Source organism: Melanerpes formicivorus, unplaced genomic scaffold (assembly GCF_026170545.1).
Source record: "Melanerpes formicivorus ecotype bairdi unplaced genomic scaffold, bMelFor1.0.p_v2 SCAF_22, whole genome shotgun sequence".
NCBI lineage: Eukaryota > Metazoa > Chordata > Aves > Piciformes > Picidae > Melanerpes > Melanerpes formicivorus.
Genome location: NW_027142374.1, coordinates 11,303,073 through 11,327,658, shown reverse-complemented (window position 1 = coordinate 11,327,658; position 24,586 = coordinate 11,303,073). Strand labels below are relative to the sequence as shown.

The 24,586-nt window shown below is 44.2% G+C and overlaps 1 protein-coding gene across 3 annotated transcripts in view; it reads right to left on the bottom strand.

Moving 5' to 3' along the window:
- The window catches only part of NRK (Nik related kinase), a 105,185-nt gene extending 87,446 nt beyond the window's left edge, over positions 1–17,739 (bottom strand). For all 3 annotated transcript variants that reach the window (XM_068152169.1, XM_068152168.1, XM_068152170.1), the window contains exons 1-2: positions 17,474–17,739; positions 12,698–12,763 (exon numbers count right to left, since the gene is read on the bottom strand). In XM_068152169.1, coding sequence (XP_068008270.1) covers positions 12,698–12,763; positions 17,474–17,530 — 123 coding nt within the window. In that variant the 5' untranslated portion in view covers positions 17,531–17,739. The remainder of the gene's footprint in view (positions 1–12,697; positions 12,764–17,473) is intronic.
- Positions 17,740–24,586: the final 6,847 nt, after the last annotated feature.

Here is a 24,586-nt window from a genome sequence, read left to right as displayed (position 1 = left end):
AGTCAAGCATGTATTTTAATATTAATAACATCAAAAGGGAGAGCTCTGCAGAACTCTAACGTAAACAATGCAGAAAGCAGCAACCACAAAAACTCATGAAGCCAAGTTGGTTTTAATCTGCTTACTATGACATTTGAACCCCATCTGTGTGACAGATAGGACAAGGGCCACATAGGCTCCAAGCATCACCTAAGGCTGATAAAGCTATTTTCTTTCTTACCTGGATAGAGAACTGTGAATTTGGCAGAAGCAAGAAGCCAAATGACATTACACAACCTAACCAGGAATTTGTTGTGACTATATGAATGCACTAGGTGCTTTGCAAACATCCCCAGAAACCTGACCGCTCATGCACATCTGTGTGTGCAGATTTCTGTGCCAACATCAAAACAGCCTAACTCCAACATGCAAGCCAAGCATACAGGCCATGTAAAGTCTTCATCCAGGTGGGTATCTTGGGTACATGATACGAAGAAAGGATGGGAGGAACATAGGAAAGGGTGAATCCTCTCTAACCTTTAGCCTTCAGCCTGTGTGATAGGAGACCTAAGTTTCCAGCTGTTGTTTGCAACTTCCTCTATTCAGAACAGTTCTGCATGAAATCTTTCAAGTATCCAAAAGAAAGGAAAGTTAGACAACCTCTTTATTCCTTCATCCCTTCTCCATTTCCAGGCTACAATACACACAGCTTCTCTAGATGCAAAACTCTTTTTGGCCAAAGAAACTGTCCCAGTTGGGCATCAAACCATCCGCTATGCCCTATGCACATGCACACCTACTCAACAGCATGTGAGCTGGGAGCTCAACACATTGGGGAAATGTCAGACCTACTTAGGCTGATCTGCACATGCACAAAAAGCCCAGTGTATCCTGAGAGTACCACATTTACTGGCACATACCACCTCTGTGATGTCCAAGTTGTCCCAGGCTTTCCAACTACTGGGTTCAGTGGGCACATCCTATGCCTCAAGTCTTAATGTGCTTGCCTGTGAAATTTGGCAACCTTCCACTCAGAGAGATGACAAAACCTATCCTAATGTCTCTGGAAACAAATCACCCTTCATCAAAAAGGAATCCAACAGGAGGAATGGTCTGGTGTACCCAAATCCTGCACTGGTACTGCCTGTCCTCTTCTGCAGGTCAAAATGCACACACAAGACCATCTCCCACTGCCAGCAACTGATGAATAACTGGAAGTTTTACCACAGCCATTTGACTTTGAGCAGCAGAGATAGGATGCTCTGATGTTAATAAAAGGCAACAGAGTATCTGCTGAAGTAACTTGGCTTCTGGGGGACAAAACTTTTGCAAGAAGCCTGTTACAGTAAATATTTCATGTTAAACTGAAAAAAGCAAATATTACAGCAAAAATGGTTTGATTTTTTTTTTCCCCCCTGGCTCTTCCCTTTTTCCATATAACAAGACAACATCATGGACAATCTGTGTAAATAATACATTTGAGAGTCCATTATCTAAGCCATATACATATTTATTTTATGTTGGTTTTGTTGCATATTTTAGTGTAATTGTTCATAGGTTTAGAGCCCAAAGTAAAACAAGAGTAGACAAATCTACTACAGCAGGGGAAAAAAACCCCAGTAAATTGGTTACTCTTTTTAAAAAACTTATTTTTAAACACTAAGGAACAGAATCCATGCTAAAACTTAGCATAATAAACAGGATGGAAAAATCCACAGGTTCAGTAAAGCAAACAGTTTTAGAAAGCCACCAAATGTTCTCCGCAAAATGTTTCAACTTCTAACAGCAGAAACACAAGAAAAATGTGCACTGAAAATGCTTACATCAGATGCAGCCATCGCTCTACTGTAGAGTCAGGAAAATGACATTCAGTCAATTCCAGGATTCAGGAAACCTCAACAAAATGTCAGGATTTTGCCAGCTGGCCTCATTTTGGTTGTAAACACCCAGAATCACAGAAACATTCAGACTGGAAGAGACCTGAAGGATCACCAAGTCCAACCATTAACCTTACGCTACAAGGTTCACCCTTAAACCATATCCCCAAGCACCACATCCAGGCTTGGTGACTCAACCACCTTCCTGGACAGCCCAATCCAATGCCTGACCACTCTTGCCATGAAAAAAAAATTTCTCCATCACAGAATGGAAAGAATTCATATTAATCTTCACATTTATTTTGTTAATGTCATATCATTTCAGTGTGATAGTACCTCCCCCCTCTTCCCCCCCCCCCCCCCCCCCCAGTATGCATCACTAAATATCTATTACAAGTCCTTGCTAAAGTAAAACTTATGTTCAAATGCAGCAAATGAAATGTGATGTTTTGATGTTTCTGAAAGAAATCTGAAAACAAAAGCCAAGTCATTTCTTAAAAATCTTCCCACTAACATTCCTGTTGAACTCAACATGTTTGGATTCAAGGGGAACTGTTTTCAAACAGCATGTTGTTCTGCGAGTGGCTGCTAACCAATGCTCACAAATCACCTCCTTCAGTACGCTAATTCCTCTTCACCAGAATCCCAGGATGCTTTACAAAAACAAGGTCTGCCTCCATGTTAACAGCTACAGTCACAAGGAGAGCTCTGTTTCCAGCGAATTCATGTGGTTTTGAGCAATGACAAGAGGGAGAGGCAAGAAGAAAACCCAGTTCTCCTGACCTGCAGCTGCCCACACCAATTCCACTCTTACCTTCATGGGAAAGTGTGTTCCTTAAGTGATGGGGGCACCTCACAGCACAGCTACTGACTGCATGCCAGCTATTACATATCAGCTAATGACATTTGTTTAGGGCACTGAAAAGGCCACAGTTTGCTACAAAGTAGTTGATAAAGTTTCATGTTTTCATAGGGAAGCAATGAGCTTTGAAAAGGTGCTTCTAAAGCAGATCTGAAAAACCTCTTGGGAATCCCACAAAGTCAGCAGGTTACAGGGGCAGGCTTCCAACACACAAGGGATTTAAAAAATAAATGAGTATTCTACAAACTGCTGAAAAATACTTTCTTCTTCACTTTTATTCCCCAGATCCATATTCGCAGATCTGCACAGGCCAAGAAAATTACTGCTGGCCAGCAGCCCGAGAACAGCTGAATACCAGACAGGAAAAGCACAACTTTATCACATTTATGGATCTTACAATTAAATTGGACACTACAATTTAAAATTACTTACTGGAAATTTCATTATGATGGGACAAGGGCCTGACCCACACCTGCATCTACTGAGCAAGCTGTTTGACCCCAGCCAACAACGAAAATTAGCTTTTAAACTCCAATTCCCCACAAATGCCTTGGAAGGGCAGGAGCAACAGTTGTCCCACCAGATTTTGCTGCTGTCCATCCAAGCAGCTGCAGTCTGAATAGTTGTGTGACCACCAGACATAGCTGTGCCTGGCTTTGAAACTAGCAAGAAGATCATGGCTGGGACAAACTCTGCTTTCCCAAGAGCACCGGAGCTGAGCACACCAAGGAGTGCACCCATCAGTATTGTCACAGAGCCCAGCATGCATCCAAATGGCATTGGGAGACATCATGAGATATGCTCTTAGGTGGAGCTCTGCCCAGCAGCAACACAAGGACCATGCTGTTAGTGACACTGGCTCTGCTGCCAGCTATGTTGGCAGGTTGTCCAGACCCCTACTTACCCCCTATGCCCTGCACAGTGCTGGCTTCTTCCTTGTGAGGTAATTCAGTGCTTGTGGAAGAGGAGCTGTGGCAATCATCCACAGCAGCTGACCATGCCAAGGTAAAGCTGTGGGAACATCTCTCACATTTCAGCACTTCCCATCCCCAGTGCTAAAAGTCTTGCTGCCTGACTTGGCAGGCTTCTGAACAACTTTTACACAGACATAAATCAGCATGTGGTTTGCAGGCCAGCAAATGACCAGGCTCACAGCTTCACCTGCATAACAAATAAAAACAATTCCTTAATGCTATTTACTTCTGTCTGCTCCAGGAAAGCAACACAACACAGCTCCAGCCCTATCCCAAGAATTGCCCAAAGCTGAAACACCAAGTGCATAAGAAATCTCTCTTGCACAAGCATGATCGTGTTTTTAACTGCTCCCAGATGGCCCTCGTAGGGTAAGAGTTGGATCTCCACAGCTACAAGTCAGCAGCTGCTAACACAATTGTTTGTTGCAGCACTATTTCATTATGTGTCTGCTCTCACGCAAGTCACACTGCCCAGAAGGAGTTAATGCAAGCTCACTTCTGGAGTGAAGATAGTTAACTGAGGGCAGAATGAACTATAGATACATTCTGCAGTTCAAACAACCACTATCCATTCTACTTAGAGAAGGAAAAACCCACCAGAGGGACTGATCAGCTACTGTACAAGACAGAAAAAGATGAGGGTGGGGAAGTCAGAAGCAGGACAAAGTTAAACAGCTCATTCATGGTCACTGTCCCAGTAGAGCAGACACTCTAGCAGCAGGCTTCAGAGCTCAGGTTGCTGAAGTGAAGCGAGAGCTAAAGCAACCAGCTTTGCAGCAGTCCCACTGTGCACAATCTCTGGGCTGTGCACACTGGAAATGCTGCACTTCGACCAACTCGATGGACAATATTAATCCAGTACAGACCTCAGCAGGAGAATTTGCTTCTTTGTAGACTGGCATTTCTGCTACTGGGCATCCCAGAGAGGCCTGCAACAAATCACTACTGCTACAGGGTTACTGGACAATCTGCTCAGCACAAAGGTAAAAAAGCCTCCTTCAAAAGAGGATCACAATCTGGATTTTAAAACATCCCAGAAACAATCTTTCAGTCCCCAAGATCTCAGTTTGCAGGACTTAACTGCTTGGCTCAACATAGTGAACTTTTTGAATACCTGAAGAGCAAACTATAAAGCACTACTACAGATGATTCTTGTACAAAAGCATGGGTTCCTCAGGCACAAACAAATTCTTATGGAAAAATACCTGAAAACTGGGTATGAAATTTGAGAAAACACTTACTGCTGCTGAAGACAGTGGTAACATCTTTTCTATGCAGACAATAGAAAAGAAGAGCAACACTCTCCACACAGCTCTTTCGACCAATTCACCACACTGTCGTGTTTAGAGCACTAAATGCTGGATAAATCCATGAAATACATATAATAATTACAGAAAAAGACAATCAGGCTATCAATACTTTCAGGAAACCAACAGACACGTTCCTTCTGATTATACTCTACCAGCTGTAGCCCAGAGGTACCAAAGAGGGACGTAAAAAAAATGTATGTGCACCCTCCAGATCATTAAAGCAGACCTTCAAAATACTATTCACCTGGAGCTGTAACAGTGAATCAAACATGGAGATAATAAGGTGGTGTGTGCTGCAAGGCACTAAAGTTCTGAGATTCACTCAGAAAAAGGTGATTACTAAAGCTAACCTCAACAAGAGTTGACTTGAACACCTATAAACAGCATGGTAAATTTTCTGCTGTTTAAAATCAAGGAATATCCTATCATTCATTCATTAGCTCAAGCAACTAACTACAGAACCAGGAGGGCTTTTGGACTGCAAATAGACAATTTCTTACAAGCTTTTCATCAATCTCACCAATGTATTTTGAAAAGAGAACTTATACAATGTCTGCTTATACTTCTGAGTAGGTCAGGCACTGCAAAACTCAGGCATGCAAAAGTGCTGCTCACTCTGTCGCACATCTTCACATAGGCACATTGCTGGATGCTGCTGATCAGTCAGGAGTATTGAAAACAATGTCCCTAGTCAGGTGCTTAAAATGCTAGCAAAGTGCTTGAGTGGGGAATTAAGAGCTTGAATTATTTCCTGGTCATGTTATCACCAGTGCATTTTCAGTATGTTCTCTTACTTGCAAAACAAGCATGTGGCAGTGCCAGCATCTGAAGCGTTATGCAACATGAGTTCACAATGTAACCAGTTTAGGCTGAAAATACATTGCACTCTCCCATGTGGACATTCAGGTTCAAAACACCGAGGAGCTGGAAGTGGCAGGCCTGCCAACACATTATCTGCAAGGATTTTACTACTCTCTAATGGCCTTTATGGCACATCTAATTATTGTACATTGCTCTGCTTAGTCAAAGAGCCTTTATTGTATAGAAGCGCTCAACAGCCAAGAGGTTTTTTCACATCCTTACTCTTCTATTTTTGATAAACTAGTCCTACAGTTAAGAATCTTAATTGAAACCATCTGAAATATTCACTAACTAGAACCAGGGCTTCACAATTTGCTAATTAACTTCGCATGTATGATCCATTATTTTAAATTCCAGTGCTGAATACAGTTTGGCATTGCCATGCAAATAAGCAGGGAAACCAAGATTCGAAACAAAACAAAACAGTAAAACCCTCTCACGCTATGGAAGAAAACCAAAACTCTCCTGGCACTGACAACTAAATACACAATTAAGCACACTACCTATTCCCCTACTTTTCGCTTTGTTTTGTTTTCACATTCTCCAAGTCAGTTATTCACAGTCTAGTAGGCTGGATTGATGAGGTCTGTGGTGACAGGTTGGACTTGATGATCTTTGAGGTCTCTTCCAACCTTGGTGATTCTGTGTGATTCTGTGACAGTAGGCATCTTCTGTCCACCATTCACATGTCCTGCAGTCAAATTGAAATTTGAGAAGACCTCTGGGTCCCATCTCCTGCTGAAACCAGGGCATTAAGTCATGAAAGCCAGGCCAATGTCAAACAGACTTGAATATTTCCAGCAAGTGTAACCCCACCACTACGCTGGCAAACCTATTCATTCTAATGCTGACTTCTTCCCACAGTAAAGAATTTTTTACATTCAGATGGAATTCCTCTTGAGCAACCCATGCCTGGTTTGTCTTGTCCTGTGCATCCCTGTACTTGCATCCTCTATACAAACCACCTTTGAAGTATTTGAAGATTGTGACTAGATTGCCTTAAGCCTTCTCTCCTCTGGGTTGAAAAAAATTCAATTCCTTCAGCCTTTCCTTCTTCATGTGCAAAGTTTTTCAACCCTCTAAATGTGTTAGTGGCCCTCTGCTGGACCCTCTTCAGTTTCCCAGTGTTTCTCTGGAAGTAGGGAAGGAAAGACAGGACACAGTATGTCAAGTGTGGCCTAACAAGAGCAGTGGGATTAGTCACGTCCCCTGACATGCTTGCTACACACTTGGTGACACAGAGTTCGCCCTCTGTGCTGCAAAGGTGCACCGCCAGCTCCACATCCTTTCTGATGAAGGCAGCAAAGAACCAACATGGTGGTGCGAAAGCTTTAAGGAAAGCATACAGACATGTATGAGTGTGTCTTTAGGAGTTGTACACAACCGAGAGAAGAGGACACAGCCAGCAGTATGTGGACTTCACAGGCATTATTAAAAATCAGAGGCATGAAGAAGTTTAACAGTGAGACACCAAACCATTCCTCCCTATGATATTACAGCCATATTTACTAAGCTTTCAAGGCAACCTGGTCACAAGCACCACAACATTTCTGGTCTTATCACAACGGCAGTAGCACACATTTAGCTCAGTTATTCCTGAAAGAGGTCCCTGTTGCCAGGATTAGCAGATAATCTTCATTATTTGTTTGCACTGCTAAACCAAGGACCTACACAATGAGTTGTTGACTCCATCCAGTACACTGCAGCAATACTTCTTTATACACTGCTGCCTACAATAATTAACTAGTTTTTCATGTGGACAAGACAATCAGCTGCAATACTAAAAGCCCAAATAAAGAAAATTAATAGTCAAACAAGCATTTCCACCAACTGCTAGTGAAACAGAAAGTAGCATTTTGTCATTTCTATAAAGAGCAACTGATTTCTCTACTTGACTCATCAAAATCTCAGTGCCTTGAAGGCTAAGATTATCTTGAAGACTGTAACTCCCCACAAAGGATAACAAAATCCACCAAGAGGACATGACATTTTAACGTCTGCTGCTGGCTGCATTTCAGCCCAGAGACACATTCTTCAGAAGGTGTCTTCTTCTGACTCACCCCCAGAACAGACAGGTTATGAAGTTTCCAGCTCATACATGTTCACCTTCTGGATTGCAGTGAACATAGCTGCAATGTTTCTTATATTTAACCTTTCAGTAACTGCCTGAGGTGCTGCCATCAATAAAGGTTTTCAATACGGTCCACAGACTTTAACACTTCATAATTTAGCATGGTCTTGTGATTCTTTCCACACAGTACCAAGACTAAGAAAAATCATGTTGTTTCCCATCATCCCTCCCAACTTGGTCTCAATTACTGCAGCCAGTTATTCAATGGAATGAATTATGAAGAATTCAGCAGACTTCCAAACTGAAAAGACATATTAATGCTTCACTACACTCCTGCCACTGTATATCAACAGCTGACTAACCCATAACTCATGTCAACAATTGAAATAGGATTCAATGCCAAGAAGCAGCTGTATTTAAAAAAAAAGGGGGGGGGGGGGGGCAACAAAAAACAACCCTCCAAAACACTTCATTACTGAGACCTGCTTCCTTTCTGTAGCCAGTCTTATGTGACTACACAAAAGTATTAGCTGTGCAGAGCCACTACAGCAAGGCAGGGTTGCTTCCACTCTCTGTTAAGAAGCCTCAGCAACAGCACGGTTGCATCTTCGTCAGTTGCATTACCAGGAAGCACTCCTTCCCTTTTGATTCTCACAGTTTCAAACCAGAGCACCTCTCTCAAGTTCCCTGTGCCTTCAGACGCCATTAAAGATACAACCATTCTGCACTTACAGCAGCTGCAAATCTGTCAATGGTTTATCACCAGCCTGCAAGATCATACTCCATAAAACATCAGCCCCTGGAACTTGCCAAAACCACTGACCTATCATTCCCTAGGCCACTCAGAAATACTGACCCCAGGAGAGGCCTGATCCACATCAAGACAAAGGAACTCAAAAGCCCCAGTCAGGTGCCTCTTGACATTAGAAAACAAGGAGCCTGCACAGATGCTGTTGATGACCTCATTTAACCCATGAAAACTTTTTTAGACCACAGCTCAATGAGAAAGATTAGAAGCAATTCCTCTTTATCTTGATAACTAAGACAGCAAAGCAGCTATAAAATCAAGAGTGCCATGGTCTCTTCCAGAGATCAAGAAAAACTATTTGACCCAAAAAAGGCACCCACTTCAGTTGCCCCTTGTCTTCTTTTCCCCATTCATCTATCAGAAAAATGACCCTGCAGTGAAATTAAAAGACAGAAAATTTGACAGGGTCCTACTGAAACAAACCACCCAAAGAATATTAAACTAACAGCTGAAGTCTTCACAAACAAAAAAACCCCACCTGCTTAAATTTACAGTTTTTTATTACCAAATGCACATGGACAGACCAAGATACAACATCAAGGATGATATATGATCATTATCCAGCTCTTCATGGAAGGGAAGCAAGGCAAGTTCTGTTACCTTCATGACACTTTTAACCTTAACAGTTTTAACAATGTGCCATACCAGAATAGCAGAGTGAGTAAAAAAAAAAGATGGTGTTTATAAAATCTCCTAGGTTGTTTTCCACATCCCAGACAACACCCAGTTCAAGCTTCCCCAGGCAGCCTACAGGAGGGATTTACAAGGCACCACAACTGCAGGCCAGGGAATAAGCAAAACCCAAGAACTTGAAGGTGACACCTTCATCAATCTCACTTCCTCCCCAATGACACCAACAGTTACACAAGGCAAACCGCCGCTGTGCCCTGTCTGAAGATCCTTGCTGATTGGCAGCTCTGAAAAAAAACCCCAACAAAAACACAAAAACAAACCCTAAACACTGGCCCTCATGCTTTGGAGAGAAGCTCCACATCCCTTACACAGTCTTTGTGGTCCCTGGCCTCAAGGGTTCTCAGGGAGATGCACAGGCCTTGTGAAAAACGGTGCATGGGAAGTTCAGGAACTTCTCTTTCCCATATGCATTCAATGGGGATATTGCAGAGACTAGACACAATCTGACCTTCAGCACTTCAAAGTTCAGCACTTCAAAGGCCTGAAAGAGAGAAAACTCATACTTCTTCAACCACTGGCAAATGTACTGTTGGACTCGATGATCCTCGAGGTCTCTTCCAACCTTAGTTATACTGTGATACTACTTCCAACTGCCTTCAGAGAAGGCTCTGCTATCACGATGAGTGACGTCATTCAGCATCACCTTTTACATAGTCATAGTGTTCCTCAGAATTCAGCTCCCAGAAGCCAGCAATTAACTGGAAAAACTAATTTCTCATTTCAAGAGATAACAAAGTCTATGTCTCACGACTTCTGGGTACCATCTGATTCTTTAATATCCTATTCATACTTTCCAAAAGGCTGAAGTTGGCAGTACTGGCATATTTACGTCCTACTACTTCATAAGTTGTCAAACAATCTGCTAGCCTTTAGTCAGTTATTATATGTAAATCTCAGCTTTATAACATTTCTGGACAGCTTTAGCATTATCACGGGTACAATTTATACCTCTTCCGTTGCATTTAAAAAGACGCTGAACTGGAACTGGTCTGGAATAATTCAGTGTGAACAATACTCCCCTTCAATAAATCTGTTAAATGTTGTTTTCGAAATCTAATGATGAATCCTCTAAATTTTATTCTCATTTTTATAGGGCTGCATATATTAAAATATATAGCCATATGAATCATCTTCACAGCCAAGCAAGCTATTTAGTAATCTTGGACGTAGTTTATTTAGCCTGAAATGAGCTTGGCTTTGATTATGTGCAAACCACTAGGTGTAGTTTCTGAACGTACGTGGAAGATTCTGACACCTCTGGAGAATAAAAGCATGCTCTAATGACATGAGCATGCTATGGGAATAACGAAGATTACCTTATAACTTAAATATTTATGATCACAAACCTGTACCAGGAAAACTACAAGATGATTCCAGAATTCTCTAATTCACTCCATCAGTTCTAGCATTGTACTGCACTATCATCTGCCCACAAAGAGCAGCTCCATCCCCTAAGCAAGCCTCAGCAAAACACCCTACATTCAGTGCTCACACGTATTTCCATGAACAAAGCCTTTGTTAGGGGTGTGCTTGCAGAGCCAGGGTTGCACACAGCCCATCATCGCTCCATCGCGTGATGCGTGTGCACAAAGCTGCCCCTCAGCCTTGCGAGACCTTGCCTCTCACTGCCTTGCATAGATGTGCATAGCCATGCCAAGTGCAGACTAGCTGAGATCCAAATCGCCCATTATCCAGAGCTGTCAGACCCTGGTCTCTTCTGTGCTCAGTGGAGAGCAGCCTTTGGGTAGGATTTTCAATTGTCATTGTCAATATTTCTTACACATTTTGGCAATTAACATTCCAGTGAACCACACAATAGCTCCAAACATTTTCTTTTGCAGCAGAGGAGCAAACTATGCTGCTCCTTCCTGGTTTTGCCATGATTAAGCAGCTGATTCACTCTCAACACCCTTAGAAGATGAAGAATTTTTTTCCCCCCTCCCAATATAGAATAAATCCAGGAATGAAGAGAAAGACAACTGTTTCAGAGGCTATTTGGGAGCCTCAGCATCTTTTCACAGGTAGAAGATTGTGATTACACTGGCAACAGCACCCCTGAGTATCTCTCAGCTTCTAATCTGTCCATGTGAACCCTGAGCCTCTTTTTAATTTAGCTGCACTGACCTTAGTATTTGAGTGACAACCTCAGACAGAACACAGACTTAATCACAGCAACAAATAATTACACAAGTAAGATCCTGTTCTGACAAAATAAATTAAAAGAGAAAAAGTAGTATGGGGAAGCAGAAACTCCCCAGAACTGCTTCTGTAGAGGACTTCCCAGAATCTTTGAAAGAGTATCTACAGCTACAAAGGGAAACCAAAATGGGATCACAGCAGAACTGGCCTCAGAGGATGGACACTGAAACACAGTATGTGTTCAGTGCATTGGAATGGGAGAAAGACAGAGTCCAGCACGTCTGCATCGGGGTCACCTTGTGCATTCCTCCTGCAGTAGGGGATCTGAGCAGGAAGAGCCCGAGCCTATACAACAACTGGTCATGCAGGAGCTTTTCAGCAGTGGGACCTGAGTGGGAAGCAAGAACAGCTTCCTCTAGTGCCATTAGTCTCCAAGGGTTCAGCTGCTTGGCCTTCTCCTTCCTCCATCTTCTTTCTCCAAATGAGAAAAGCACAGATGCAGTTCCCTACTTTACCACATTTATTTTCTCTTCTTAAATAACTCTGAGGAAAGGCTTCACAGTGAAAGGACACTTCTCTGGGCTAGTTCTTGTAACTAAAGGTGTGCAACACATAGTGTACACAGCACGTTACAGTAGACAGTCTAAAGATAGATTGGAGGTTCTGCTTCAGTATCTCTGTGACACAGGTAATAATGGAAATCAAAATCTTCACAGCCTGCCTGCAGAGCAGTGTTAACTGACACCCTTGTCCTGAGGAGTATTGGTGGTTTAGCCTCAGCTGAACTCACTACTCAATCCAGGCCAAACTCAGCCACCACTGATGTTGTTTTGAAATTTGAAAAAGAGAAAATAACCATAGGATAGAAAAAAACAGGGCAAAGGGAAATCAGTCAAAAGCTAATGCACTCATCCAAACTGTGGCAACAAAGAGACATGAAGACAGGAGGAAGGGGCACAGAGTTTCAAAGGTGGCACCATTTTGTATTACACAGAAAGGACAAGAAGATAAACCAGGCTATGGCTAGAACAATATTGTCCATCTTCTTAAAAGCTGCTCATTTCCCCTTTAGGGAAAACAGCTTTATTAAGAACAGCATCATAAATTAAAGAGGCATCCAAACCTTATAGACTTGTCCATATGTCCCATTTCCAACAACCTGCACCAGTTCAAATATTCCTGCAGGGTCCTGCAAAAAAACAGATTAAATCACATTATTTGCAGCAAAGCAACCACTTCATAATGGAGCATAACTGTGTGCAGTCACAATAAAAATGTCTGGGGCTCATCTCCTAATGATCTCTATCACACACTAAAATGGAAATAGCCAAATAACATGGCAAGAAATAGATTAATATTGAAGTTTTCAGTCAAGCTCCTCAAAACCCTACACGTAAAACAATTCAGTGAAGTTCTGTAGCATGGCAATACAGCAGAAACAACAAATAAATGGAGATGTGTGAAGAACACAAGAATTCCACTGATTCAGCTTAGCAGTAGAATAAGGAATAAACTCCAGGCTTCCTAAGCCTTAAAGCTCTAAGCCAGCCCGGAGGCTGAGCTGCATCTTCTGTTATAATACACTTAGCACTGGCAATGTAACAAAGGAAAGAATCTAATAGAATTAAAAACATACTATACTGGGCACCCAAGCCCAGCTACCTTACCAAAGGGCAATGCACCAGCCCAGGCATTCTTAACACTACAGGTAGCCTGAGAACACTCAATTGTCCTGTTTTGTAAATGTAACAAGGTGAAATTGACTGATGTATTGAAGCCTCGGTTTGGACTCAAACTAGACTGCTGCTGAATTAAACATTCATGTGTCAGTGTACCATACCACAGGACCCAACTTTCATCCTACTGGTTTAGCATCATTTACTCTAAAACCAACCACTGCAGCCAATGTCTTTCTCCAGTGATAAGATGTGGCAGCATTTCAGATATAGGAAGACCATCCTGTTGGAAGGCATGGGTGAGCAAATGATCACTCCTGCATGACTGAGCACATTAAGAAATCTGTTGCTTCAGCTGAAACTCACTTGAGAGATTTATATAAAAACATTAAGAACCCAAGAGACCAGTTTCTTGGTTTCTGGCTGAGCCATTTATCAGTCCACTCATTTCTTGGGATGCTATCACTGAGACATCTATATAAAATACTATTAACTCCATGTGCCAGTTTTAACCACATCTGTTTCAGCAATCTGCCATGTCAGTTGATTCCTGTTGGTACTGCTGAGGGATGCGATGCAGAAAAATGTTATCTCAGAAGTACCATTTCTGCGTCCCTTGTTGCAAAACATCCTTTCTTAAGGTATCAGGCTGCTTCTCCACTCCACTTACATGTTATTCTTTTAAAATAAATAATGCTTACTTTGTATCTGATATAGAAATGTTTACCTTAGCAAAATCCCCGTGGAAACTTACAAGGTTTTTTCCTGAACAGATTCTGCCTTTACTGGCACAACTGTCACGATAAATGGCAATAGGTTAACAGTCAGGGCAATAAAGCACAGACTTCCACAACTGAAATGACTAGTGAGTTTATTTGGTTTTGCCACTAAGTTAAATGAATTTTAACCTTACACTTCAGCCTCACAAGACTTTCTCTGATTATTAAAAAATCAATCAACCAATCAAGAAACTAACAATGCATAAACCAGATCAAAACACTTACTTTTGACCCATGCACAGGCCAGCTTGTTTCATTTCTTTTCTCTCTTGCTTTTAAAACAAGGTAGTAAGGCACAGCCTGACAGACTTAAACTCCAGTTCCAAAAGCCCTCACACAAAAGGAAATCAATGGCACCACCCACGTATGGCAATAAGCACAGGTGCAACAATGCAGGCAACATTGGGACCTATGCGAAGTGCTCTGCTTCCTCCTCATTTCTTCATGTTTTGTTTCCACTAGTCTTGGATATATAAACAAGACATATGCTTTGCTTCAGCAGAGATACAGTCAGCAATAATCCATTGCTGGTAACAAAGCTATAGGTGGTACAAACCTCTGCTTCATGTGCGACCATCCCACAGAGCTGTGCTGCAAGTTGCACATGGCCCACACAGTAAAATGCATAACATCTCTCTGAGGAACTGTTCCAGACAAGGGCCTCTGTGGACAATACCTACTATACTCCACCACAAGAAGCATGAGCAGCACCCCATTTCCAAACCTCTCCTGCAGAAAGTAGGGCTGCTGAATTAAGAGGTGTTTATAGGGCACAGAAACCTCGAGGAATCTAAGCTGCATTTTCAACTCAGAGTTTGCAACTGTTCATCTCACTTAAAGATGTTATCTGTCCTCCCTACTCTTCTCTAAGTGTATTTATTATGTAACTATGATAATCTAATGTACCTCAAAATCAGCTTCTCCTCCATCCAATCAATTTCATTCTGATTTAGCAATCTAATAGCTTGCTTCTCTAAGAAAAAAACTCAAACATTTATCTAAATAAATGCTAGCATTAACTTTAATATAGAGAAAATCCTACCCTGTCCTTGCTTGCTAACTGAGCATTAGTGTCTCAAGCCTCTGCAGCTCTGAGCACAGCCAAAATATTTGGCCATCTCTCTTCTTTTAATTAGGACACCAGAGTAAACCAAGCTTTGTTAAGAGTCATAAAGGATATTAATCTGGGATGCAACTTTGGTCCTTGAATTGCCCTTGTTTGCTTGGATAACAGCAATGTGTCGTTCACTGGCGCTCCTCACAGTGGGCCAACTTCTTAATTATCTCGGAGCTGGGTATCATCTTTGATGTAGTGCTTCCTCTCATTCACCATTTAAGCCCCATGGTCCATCTAACCCTTCACCAGCCAGCACCTGCCAAATTGCTAGGTTCCTTTTGACAGATGCCAAAATTCTGGCCTGAACATTCATCACTTTAAGGTTAATTACTGTAATGCACTGTACCATATGGTGGCCTTCTTGCTTTCCTGCAAGTCATCTGCAGAGTATTCAAAGGCAACAGCAAGACTGCTGACCCAGAGGCATCCAAACCCAAATCCATCTTCACTGCAAGGCAGAGTGAAAAACAGTGCACACAGCAAGGGCCCAATTGAAATGCACTTTTCACAATCACTGCAGCTAAACAAGATACAGGTGTCTGAAGCTCAAGTTCTACTCAAGCTTCAAGACCTCTGCAGTCAGCATGTAATACAGAGATCAAAGCCTTTTTAACCATCTGACTGCCCTAATGAACCCAGAGCAGAAGCACCCTAACAAGATGCCCAGGCAACATTTGAAAACTATAGCCCAAACCACTTTCCAGGAAAATAGGAAAGCCCTGGCAAGCACCCATTTGGAGGGGAGCAAGGCCAGCTCATGCAGTTTGAAAATAACCCATATCACAGCTGTGCTTCCCCACTGGAAGGTCCTGGCCACGGTGAGGTTGGCAGGAGCACAGCAATAGCCAGCTCCCACTGGCCCCGGGGAACACATAAGGCAAAGGTAGAGCACCTGTCTTTACAGAATTTCTACAGCCCAGCCCCCCCCCATTTCCCTCTACACATAAACCCTAGACTAGGGTTGCTGACACGCTGAAAATGCATCCTCCAAAAGGACACATCTGTCCCTTCCTCAGCTGAAACTGAACCTTGCAACACTTAACAGTTTCTGGGAGGTTTCTGCATTGGACAGTGGGGACATCAAGCCTGCAGCCTGGTTTGCAGCACTACTCTTTTTCAAGCTTACACAGGTTTCTCATCATTTACAGTAAGGAGATAAGGTTCGTCTGCTAAAGCTCTAACAAAGAGCTTCCATTTATGTGCCTTACTCCCTAGAGCAGAGCCAGGTGCCATCGTCACAAACTTGACTATCTCTGCTGCCTTTCTTCTTTCTGGCTCTGGTCTGGAACAGCCTCCTCACCATGTGATTATTGCAAGGGCTTCTCCCAGCCCTCTTTCTTCTTTTTTTTTTTTTTCTGATATTTTTAGAAAACAGCTTCCCTTGCTATCACTGTCAGGGGCTGCTTTTTGCCACAACTGAACTCTTCCCTCCTCTGTGCAGACTAAAAACATACAAACAAACAAAACCACAACAGTCCAAACTAAACAAACACACACCTTCCTTGGAAAAAAGTGTAGTGGAACTAAGGGGCATCACATACAACTGTGTTAACTCTTTGTGGAATTGAAACACTAACAGCGTGGCTTTAACGTGGCCAAAGATTGGATTATGTTGAAAACACAAAAGCACAATGCTCAAAATTCACGGCAAACTAGGTGAATTATGACCTTTCTTCCCTCCGCCCCCCCAAGCTAAAAAGCCCAAACCTCAAGGGGAAGAAACCCCACAAGACTAAAGCCAAAACGTATATTCTTCCAGAAAACTCTCATTTCTTTTCTTCCTGCAGTTTCACAGCGCTCACATCACTCTCAGGAACGACGGTAGGAATTATTTATTATCCCGGGAAGGGGCCGAACCTCACGGTGACACCGTCCTGGCAGCGCAGGGCTATGCTCTCGTGGGACACCCCAGCGAGCCCTGAAGTCTCAGCCGCCCGGCAGGGCGAGCTCCGGGCTGCCGGCGGAGCCCAGCCCCGCTTAGCCCAGAGCTCTGCATCCACCCGCACCAGCCGAGCCCGAGCCCCGCAGCCTCCTCTACCCTGTGCACGGACGGCATCGCGCCGCTGCCCTCAGCCGCACCAGCAGGGACACAACCGGGGCCACCGGCCGGACTGTCCCACGGCCGCTGGTCCTCGCGGCAGCAGAGCGGAGTCCCTTCGGACCGGGAGGGCGAAGGGGCAATGGGGTGAAGCTTCTGCACGCCCCGTGGCAGGCCGCAGGGTCTTGGGACAGCCTCCAGCCAACCCAGGGGGGTCTCCCCGCCCCGCGGGGTGGAAGCGGGTCCGCCGCAGCCCCTCCGCGGGACACCCTCCGCCCCTCCTCCTTACCCGCAGCGCGGCCAGGTCGATGCCGTCCAGGCTGCGGGCGGCGCAGTCCCGGGCCATGGCGCTCCGGACCCTGCCGCCCCGAGCTAACGGTCCCGCGGGCGGCCCACGGCGGCCCGGCCGTGCCCCGGCGAGCGCAGGAAGGCAGGCATGCCCGCCCGGCCGCCCGGAAAGCCCTCCCCGCTCAGCGGGCGCGGAAGGGGGGAGGGAGACAAGCAGGGAGGGGATGGAGGCAGCCCCCGGGGCCGAGCAACTTTCGCGGAGACAGCTCCTCGGGAAAAAAAAGTTTGCGAGGAAGTGACGTGAGGCCGGGGCCACCTGCCGCCGCGGGCACGCGCCGCGCCCCACGCGTGTGCCCTCCCCCCGCGGACACTTGAACCGTGGAGTCACCACGGGAGCAAGAGACCTCCGAGATCATCGAGCCCAGCCGGCAGCCCAGCACTGCCGTGCCCACTGAAGCACATCCCGAAGTGCCATGTCTACACGTGGTCTGGACACCTCCAGCCATGGTGACTCCACCACCTCCCTGGCAACCTGGGGCAGCCTGGTCCAATCCCTGACCACTCTTTCAGTAAAGAGATTTTTCCTAATGCCCAGTCTAAACCTCCCCTGGTGCAGCTTGAGGCCATATCCTCTTATCCTATTGCCTGTTACTTGGGAGAAGAGACTGACCCTCAACTCACTACAAACCTCCTTTTCAGATAGTTGTAGAGAACAGAGAGGTTCCCCCTCAGCCTCCTTTTCTCCAGTCTAAACGATCCCAGTTTCCTCAGCTGCTCCCCATAAGACTTATCCTCTAGACCCTCCACCAGCTTTGCTGCCCTTCTCTGGACATGTTCCAGCAACTCAATGTTCTATGTGTAGTGAGGGGTAAGAACTGAATGCAGTATTTGAGGTGCAGCTTCACCAGAGTTGAGTACAGGAGCAGAACTACCTCCCATCTTTTGCTGGCTACACTTTTCTTGATACACTCCTGGGTCCTTGGGTGACAAACAGGAGCCCACTGAGGTGACAGTGGTGCTGTTCCCAGCACCAGGCAGCGAGAAGCCTCCGCCACTGGAGGTGCCCAGCTCCGCACCCCCAGGTGTAACAGGGGACAGGTGACAGCAGCATGGTGCAGAGCATGGCAGCCCCCTGGCAAGGCTGTTCCAACACACTACTGTCAGCTTCAGGAAGGAAGCACATCACTATAAACTCTGCTGCTCATTACAGTCTCCTTCACCCTCTAATTATGGAAAAAACACAGCATGCAAGTGGACTGGAGTGGAAGAACTCATGGATATTTTGGGGCCTTGTACTTAGAGACAAAAAAATTAAAAAATATCTTAGAATCCTTCAGGTTGGAAAAAAAGTCCATTGCAATCATCAAGTCCAACCATATTAAAAACAGACAGACAAACAAACCAACCCCCAAAACCCCAACAGTGGAAATGCATGTTACCAAGATAAAGTGCTTAAAACCTTTCTGAATGATGCCCAGGGCTGGGACATTGCCCTCTCACAGACAGACAGCAAAGGGGCCAAAGTTCTGAATCAGGATTTTCACAGTCCCAGACATGAAATCAAAACAAAGTGGTCAAAGCATCTTTGGTGCCCATGAGCATGCCGCAGTGGATGCAATGCCAGCAGCAGAGTGGCAGGGCAGTGTTGTAATCAAGGCCTGTGGCAATTTCCTTGAACAAAATGCTGATGCATCAGCTCACCTCAGAGTATTCCTTTAAACAGCCCAAGCTGGAGACCTTATCTGCTAAAGTGACCCTGGCTTTGTGCTTGCTGTCTATCTGTGGGCCAGCATATCACTGTGGCATTAACAGATCTGAGGCAAATTGCTGCTTCAAAGTGTAAGTTTATTGAAGAACTAAATGTGTGTAATGTAGCTATGCATGACAAGGGCAGAAATCCACAGGCAGTGACAGCCCAGCCCAGTACCCTGGCTCTCCCCTGGGTAGCATTTGGAAAACCTTTGACAAAGTTAAGCCACAGCTTTGCTCCCCTTTACAGCCTTCCTGCCTTACATAAATCCATCATTAGCCTTTCTGCTTGTATTATTTCTCACAATCCCTCTTTATCTCCTCTCTAACCTTCAGGCTGTCCTTTGTCTCCTGCCACTTTCCACTTCCTTCCTATTTCCCTGGTGAGAACTGGTGTGAAGCTCTCAGCTACCAAATACACTCTGTCTTGCTCCAGCTCTTAAATTCTGTGCCGCAATTAATCCTACCTGCCTTGCTCATCTCTGCTGAGGATTAATTCCCTCGTGACAGAAATCTCTATCCTAAAATGATATGAAAATCTGGTTTTAGAAGCATAACATGGCTTGTGGTATTTCTGCAGGCATGTCTCAGTATCTCTGTGCTACATGCCTTTCTTACTACTTTTTGTTGTGTTCCCTCCAATTAACCCTGCTACTGGTAGACTTTCTGTGGATGCCCTAGTACCACTTGCACCATCGTGGGCAAAGATGCATGAATGACTCTTGCCTCGCTGGCTGAAGAAGGCAGCACCTCTTAGTCCCATAAAGGCCTTGCAGGTCTAACAGAAACAACAGCTATTTTTGTCACCATATTCACAGCAGATCTGTTGAGGACAGAAATGCCGACAGGACAAGATTACTTTTCGGATAGAACCAGATTTACAGGCCCTGACTCCTTCATCACCAGCTGTTGCTGATCTGCAAGCTGGCTGTCACACCTTGCTCTTCTGCTTGAAGCTACGTAGCAGAACAGCTCCCAGTAATTAGGTCTTAGTGTAATCTGATTGTTAATAAATGGGAAAGCCACATTAAGCTTACCAATCATAAAACGTGAACAAGATCCTTTAAAGGATAAATTAAACCAAAAAAACCCAAACCAAACACCAAAAATAAACAACAATACAAACCACAACAAGCAAAAGAGACAATTAAATGCTCTCAGAACAGCTTTCCTCTCCACCAGCTGTAGTCAAACCCCTTGTGCCAAATTCAGCACCCACAGACCTGAACACAAAAACCTTTCCAAAGCCTGTGTGCATGCAAAGGATGCTTTGTGTTAAGAGGAAAATGCAAACGTGTAGGGGGAAGGAGCTTCCTCTGTTTCAGCAAAGGAAATGCCATTTTACCCCAGAAGTACAGGCCTAATCCTGAGTGTTTCTGTTTGCATCCTCCCCACCCAACTACAACTAAGGTTTGGGTCCATAGTAATTCTGCTGGTAGAAATTGCCCCTGCCAGATGTGACAATCAGCAAAGGAAGAATGTGTTCAAAGCTGAGGCTCCAACTGACGTGCTGGCTTGTTTCCTTTAACTTTGTTTACACTGGGGGCTCAGCTACAGGTGTGAAGCTGGCAGAGAAAAAACCCAAGAAGATAACTCATAAGAGAACAGGATTTCCGGTCTGCAGGAAATAAACAGCTTCTTAAAATATGGTTTCAGTCTGAACTGGACAAAATTACTCTTTTCAGCATTTCTTAGTTCTCCAAATAGTAAATTCAGAAAAATGAACCTTCAGAAACTCAGACATACAGGATCTTCTCTCTGGACTAATACCCCTGATACTGCTCAGGGTATGGATATCCTTGCCACTTCCATGGCTGTGGAACAGCCAGGCCCAGCACACACACATGTAACTCCAGACTCAACCCTCTGCATGTGCTCTCCCAGCATTTTCAGGATCCAAATCCCAGCTCCACAACAGGGAGCTCAGAAACACCAATGCTCAAGTTAGGCACCCTGCTATAGAAATAGGAAGCAAACACCTCTTTGAGCTTAATGGTTTTCCATGACTTCTCTCTGCAATGGCTCCCAAGCATTGCTCCACAGTCAGACAGGATCCCTGTAAACATCAGCTTTCCATGTCACCAAAACCTTCCCTGGGAAGTTTATTTTGCTGGAAGTTTTCTTACTTTAAGGAAACTGCATTCTGCAAGAGCCAGAGGTGCCTGATTTGGATGGAAACAGACTCTAACATTCAGACATCTGCACCTTACTCCTAGAGCAAGGAGTATTCTCTATTTCTAGAGAATCCTCCACAAAAATCTCCAGGACTTTTGTTTATTATATGAATTAGAGATTTTAGGTACCTCTTTAGTATTCCTCAGGGCACAGCTCTCAGCCAAGAGGCAGCAAAGTGATGCAAAGGCCATGAAATCTGCTTGGAATTACAGACTGCACACTCACCTTCCAGAAGCTCTTTCTGGATTGTCCAAAAAGGCAGGCCAAGTTTGTTGCCTAAAGCTTTCAGAAAACGTTTTATCCTCATTTGGTTGAACCAGAAGATAAGCAGCTGTTAAAAGCTGATTACAGTAGAGTCAATGGGTGGCAACAGCCAGCATGGTATTAAGCCCAACATTCATCCATGAGTAGGGTCTCTTGGCTGCTGCTTGAATGAATTACCATTTGCAGCATCATTCTGGAAGTGATTTATTGTAACTAATGGTTTTTATGAAGTCCTCGAGTACAGCAACAACAACTTGAAAGTTGTCCCCTTCAGTTTCCAATTATAACCTGGTTTAGGACTGTGGGTGGCTTTGCTAGGCTGTCAGGAAACAAGACTGCACATTTGAAAACTGTCTAGGATTGCAGACAGCCTGGGTATGCCTTCATGCTAGCCGGGTGGCAGTCACACACAATGACATGAGTACTATCTGATGAACACAGAAAAGCAAAGAATACTTTCATCAGGTGACACCTTGGAAAATACCAGTATGACTTGGTGCAGCTGCTGCAAAACTTCTTTGGATTTCAGAGGAAAGATTTAAGTTTCAGGATGTGGACATTCACAGAATCACACAGAATCACCAAGGTTGGAAGACACCCCAAAGATCATCTTCAATTACTTACGTTCCAGTTTAGTTAAAAGATGCTAAAAGAGATGATCTATACCAATCCCTCCCCCAAACCAATTCCCCTCATAACTTCAGTATTTCTGCAACCCATCCCTGCAGTACTGGAAATCACATTGTTTTCAATGGTTTGTTGGATCAGGCTCTGAATATTTCTCATGCTTTCTCCTATCTGAACTAAAGAAAACTCCACTTTGTTCCAAACACATTGAGTCAGGGCCAGAAAGTCATATTTAAACCTGAATCTGTCTTCAGATTTGCACTTTGCAGAGGCTGCTGCATTAGGATTGAGTAAACTGAGAATACCAGCAATCCAGACAAACAAAGCAGAGCAGTCATTTCCCGTGCAGGACGCAGTAGCACATACAGCACTTTTCAGCCCTTTAAAAATTAAGTAACTTTTTTCAGTTCCTGGCAGCCGTGCTCGTTCAGTTTCACAGGATATCCAAAACGAGACCAAACAGCTTCCTTCCCAAAGGATTCCTGAGAGGACAGGCAAGCTGGAAAAAGTGCCTCTCGCCACTGTAATCATAGCCAGGATGTCCACCTCATTTCCCAGGGTAAGACTTAAAATACAGGACTCCCACCAAATGTGCATTAGTCCAAATGCCACTCGCTGGGACCCTTCTAGACATTTATTTTCTTTTCAGTTGCACACAAACGAGCCTGAGCAAAGCACGGCCCAATGCAGTGCACATAGAAAGCCCCAGGAACCCTCTCCCTGCAGGACTGATAACATTTCTCCACTGCATGACCCATGACTTCACAGCATTGTTTCAGCACTGCACTTCAGAGTTTCTCAAGTAAGAAGGCTGCTGCTGGAAATTTCCCATTTCCTGTTAGCCCAGCACACATCCTTGCTATCCCTGACAGGAGCCACACAAGCACTTTCAGGGAGCGGAGTTGAATGTTCTGGACTGAAGGTATTTTGCACTCCTCAGTTCCAGCACCCACTTGAACGCTCATTTGCGAGCTTGCGCAGTAATACACAAATCACAGAGATCACTGCTTCCCTCTGTGAAAGGTATTTCAATTACACTGCTTTGCCATGAGAGTTTTCTCTACTTTGATTTTCTTTTCTCTGTCACCAGCTATTTCACTCTGACCATATGCTTAGTACCTGAATACCTACACAGTGCCTGCCTGTTAGGGTAACACCGATGCTCAAGGGCTGCTGTTCTGCAATTCTGCAGAATTAAGAGGAAGGTGATCTATTAAAATAAACTGACCTCACACATTTACTACTGTTGTACATTACTCTTGTGCAGCCATCTGCCGAGCTGAGAAGGATTTTCCTTCCCTCTCACCTACAAAGTTATTTCTTCATTCAAAGTGGCAACCATTTTAAACGCTTCGCAAGGAACAGTAGCTCTATGTTACTAGGTCACCAGATCCCAATGGGGTTTAGGAATACCATAATGAATTTCAGCCCAACATCTGTCTGCTCTCTGAAACAGATGCAGTTATGGGAAAAAAAATAGCTGCTGCCTCTTCACAGGCAGATCTCTCAGTAAAAAAAAACCAAAATACAAAGAAAACTGACATGGCATAATGTAATTGCCGTCCCATAAAATTTATCAGTCAAAACATCATGTGGTTCATGCTTTGCTTTTTGTGAAAGCAAGGCAAGCTGTGGTAACTTCTCTAGCAGACAGGCAGAGGCTTTTTGACTTTTAGAACATCTTGCAGGCATGGTTTTGGTTTTGCCAACCAAACGCTAACTTTGGATGACTCAGACCACGGTTCCCTTTTATCCAAACCACTGAAGTTTGGTGGTTAGCTAAAAAGGAACTGGCATCTGAATCACCCTTGGTTTAGAGGAATTGTCAGATAAAAGTCTTGGGTGTGGGGGGTTGGGGGGGGGGGGGGGGGGGCAGGGTGTTGGTAGGGTTTTTTTGTCCCCCTCTTCCCCAAAGGAAAGAAAACAAATGTAACAGCTTTAGAAGTGAGGACATCTATCGATGTACTTTAAAAACAAACTAAACCAAACCAAATTTCCATGTATCCTACTTTTTTTTAACCTTTTCAATGTCATGTGCCAGTCTGGATACATTCTCAGTAAATTAGGGAGATTTTTTTTTCACTCATGTGGCAAGCTTAACCTGTGCCTCACAAAATTACACAATTTTAACCTTGTCTTTAGCTACAGAAAAAAGCCTACTTCGTTGCTTAAGTCCCAGTGACATATCTGCAGTTCCCAGGCCCCTTGCTTCTCCTTTTCTTAGGGGGGGGTGGGGTGTGGGGTTGTGGGGGACAAAAAAAGGCAAAAGAGGAACTGTAATTTATGAGCCCCTATCCAG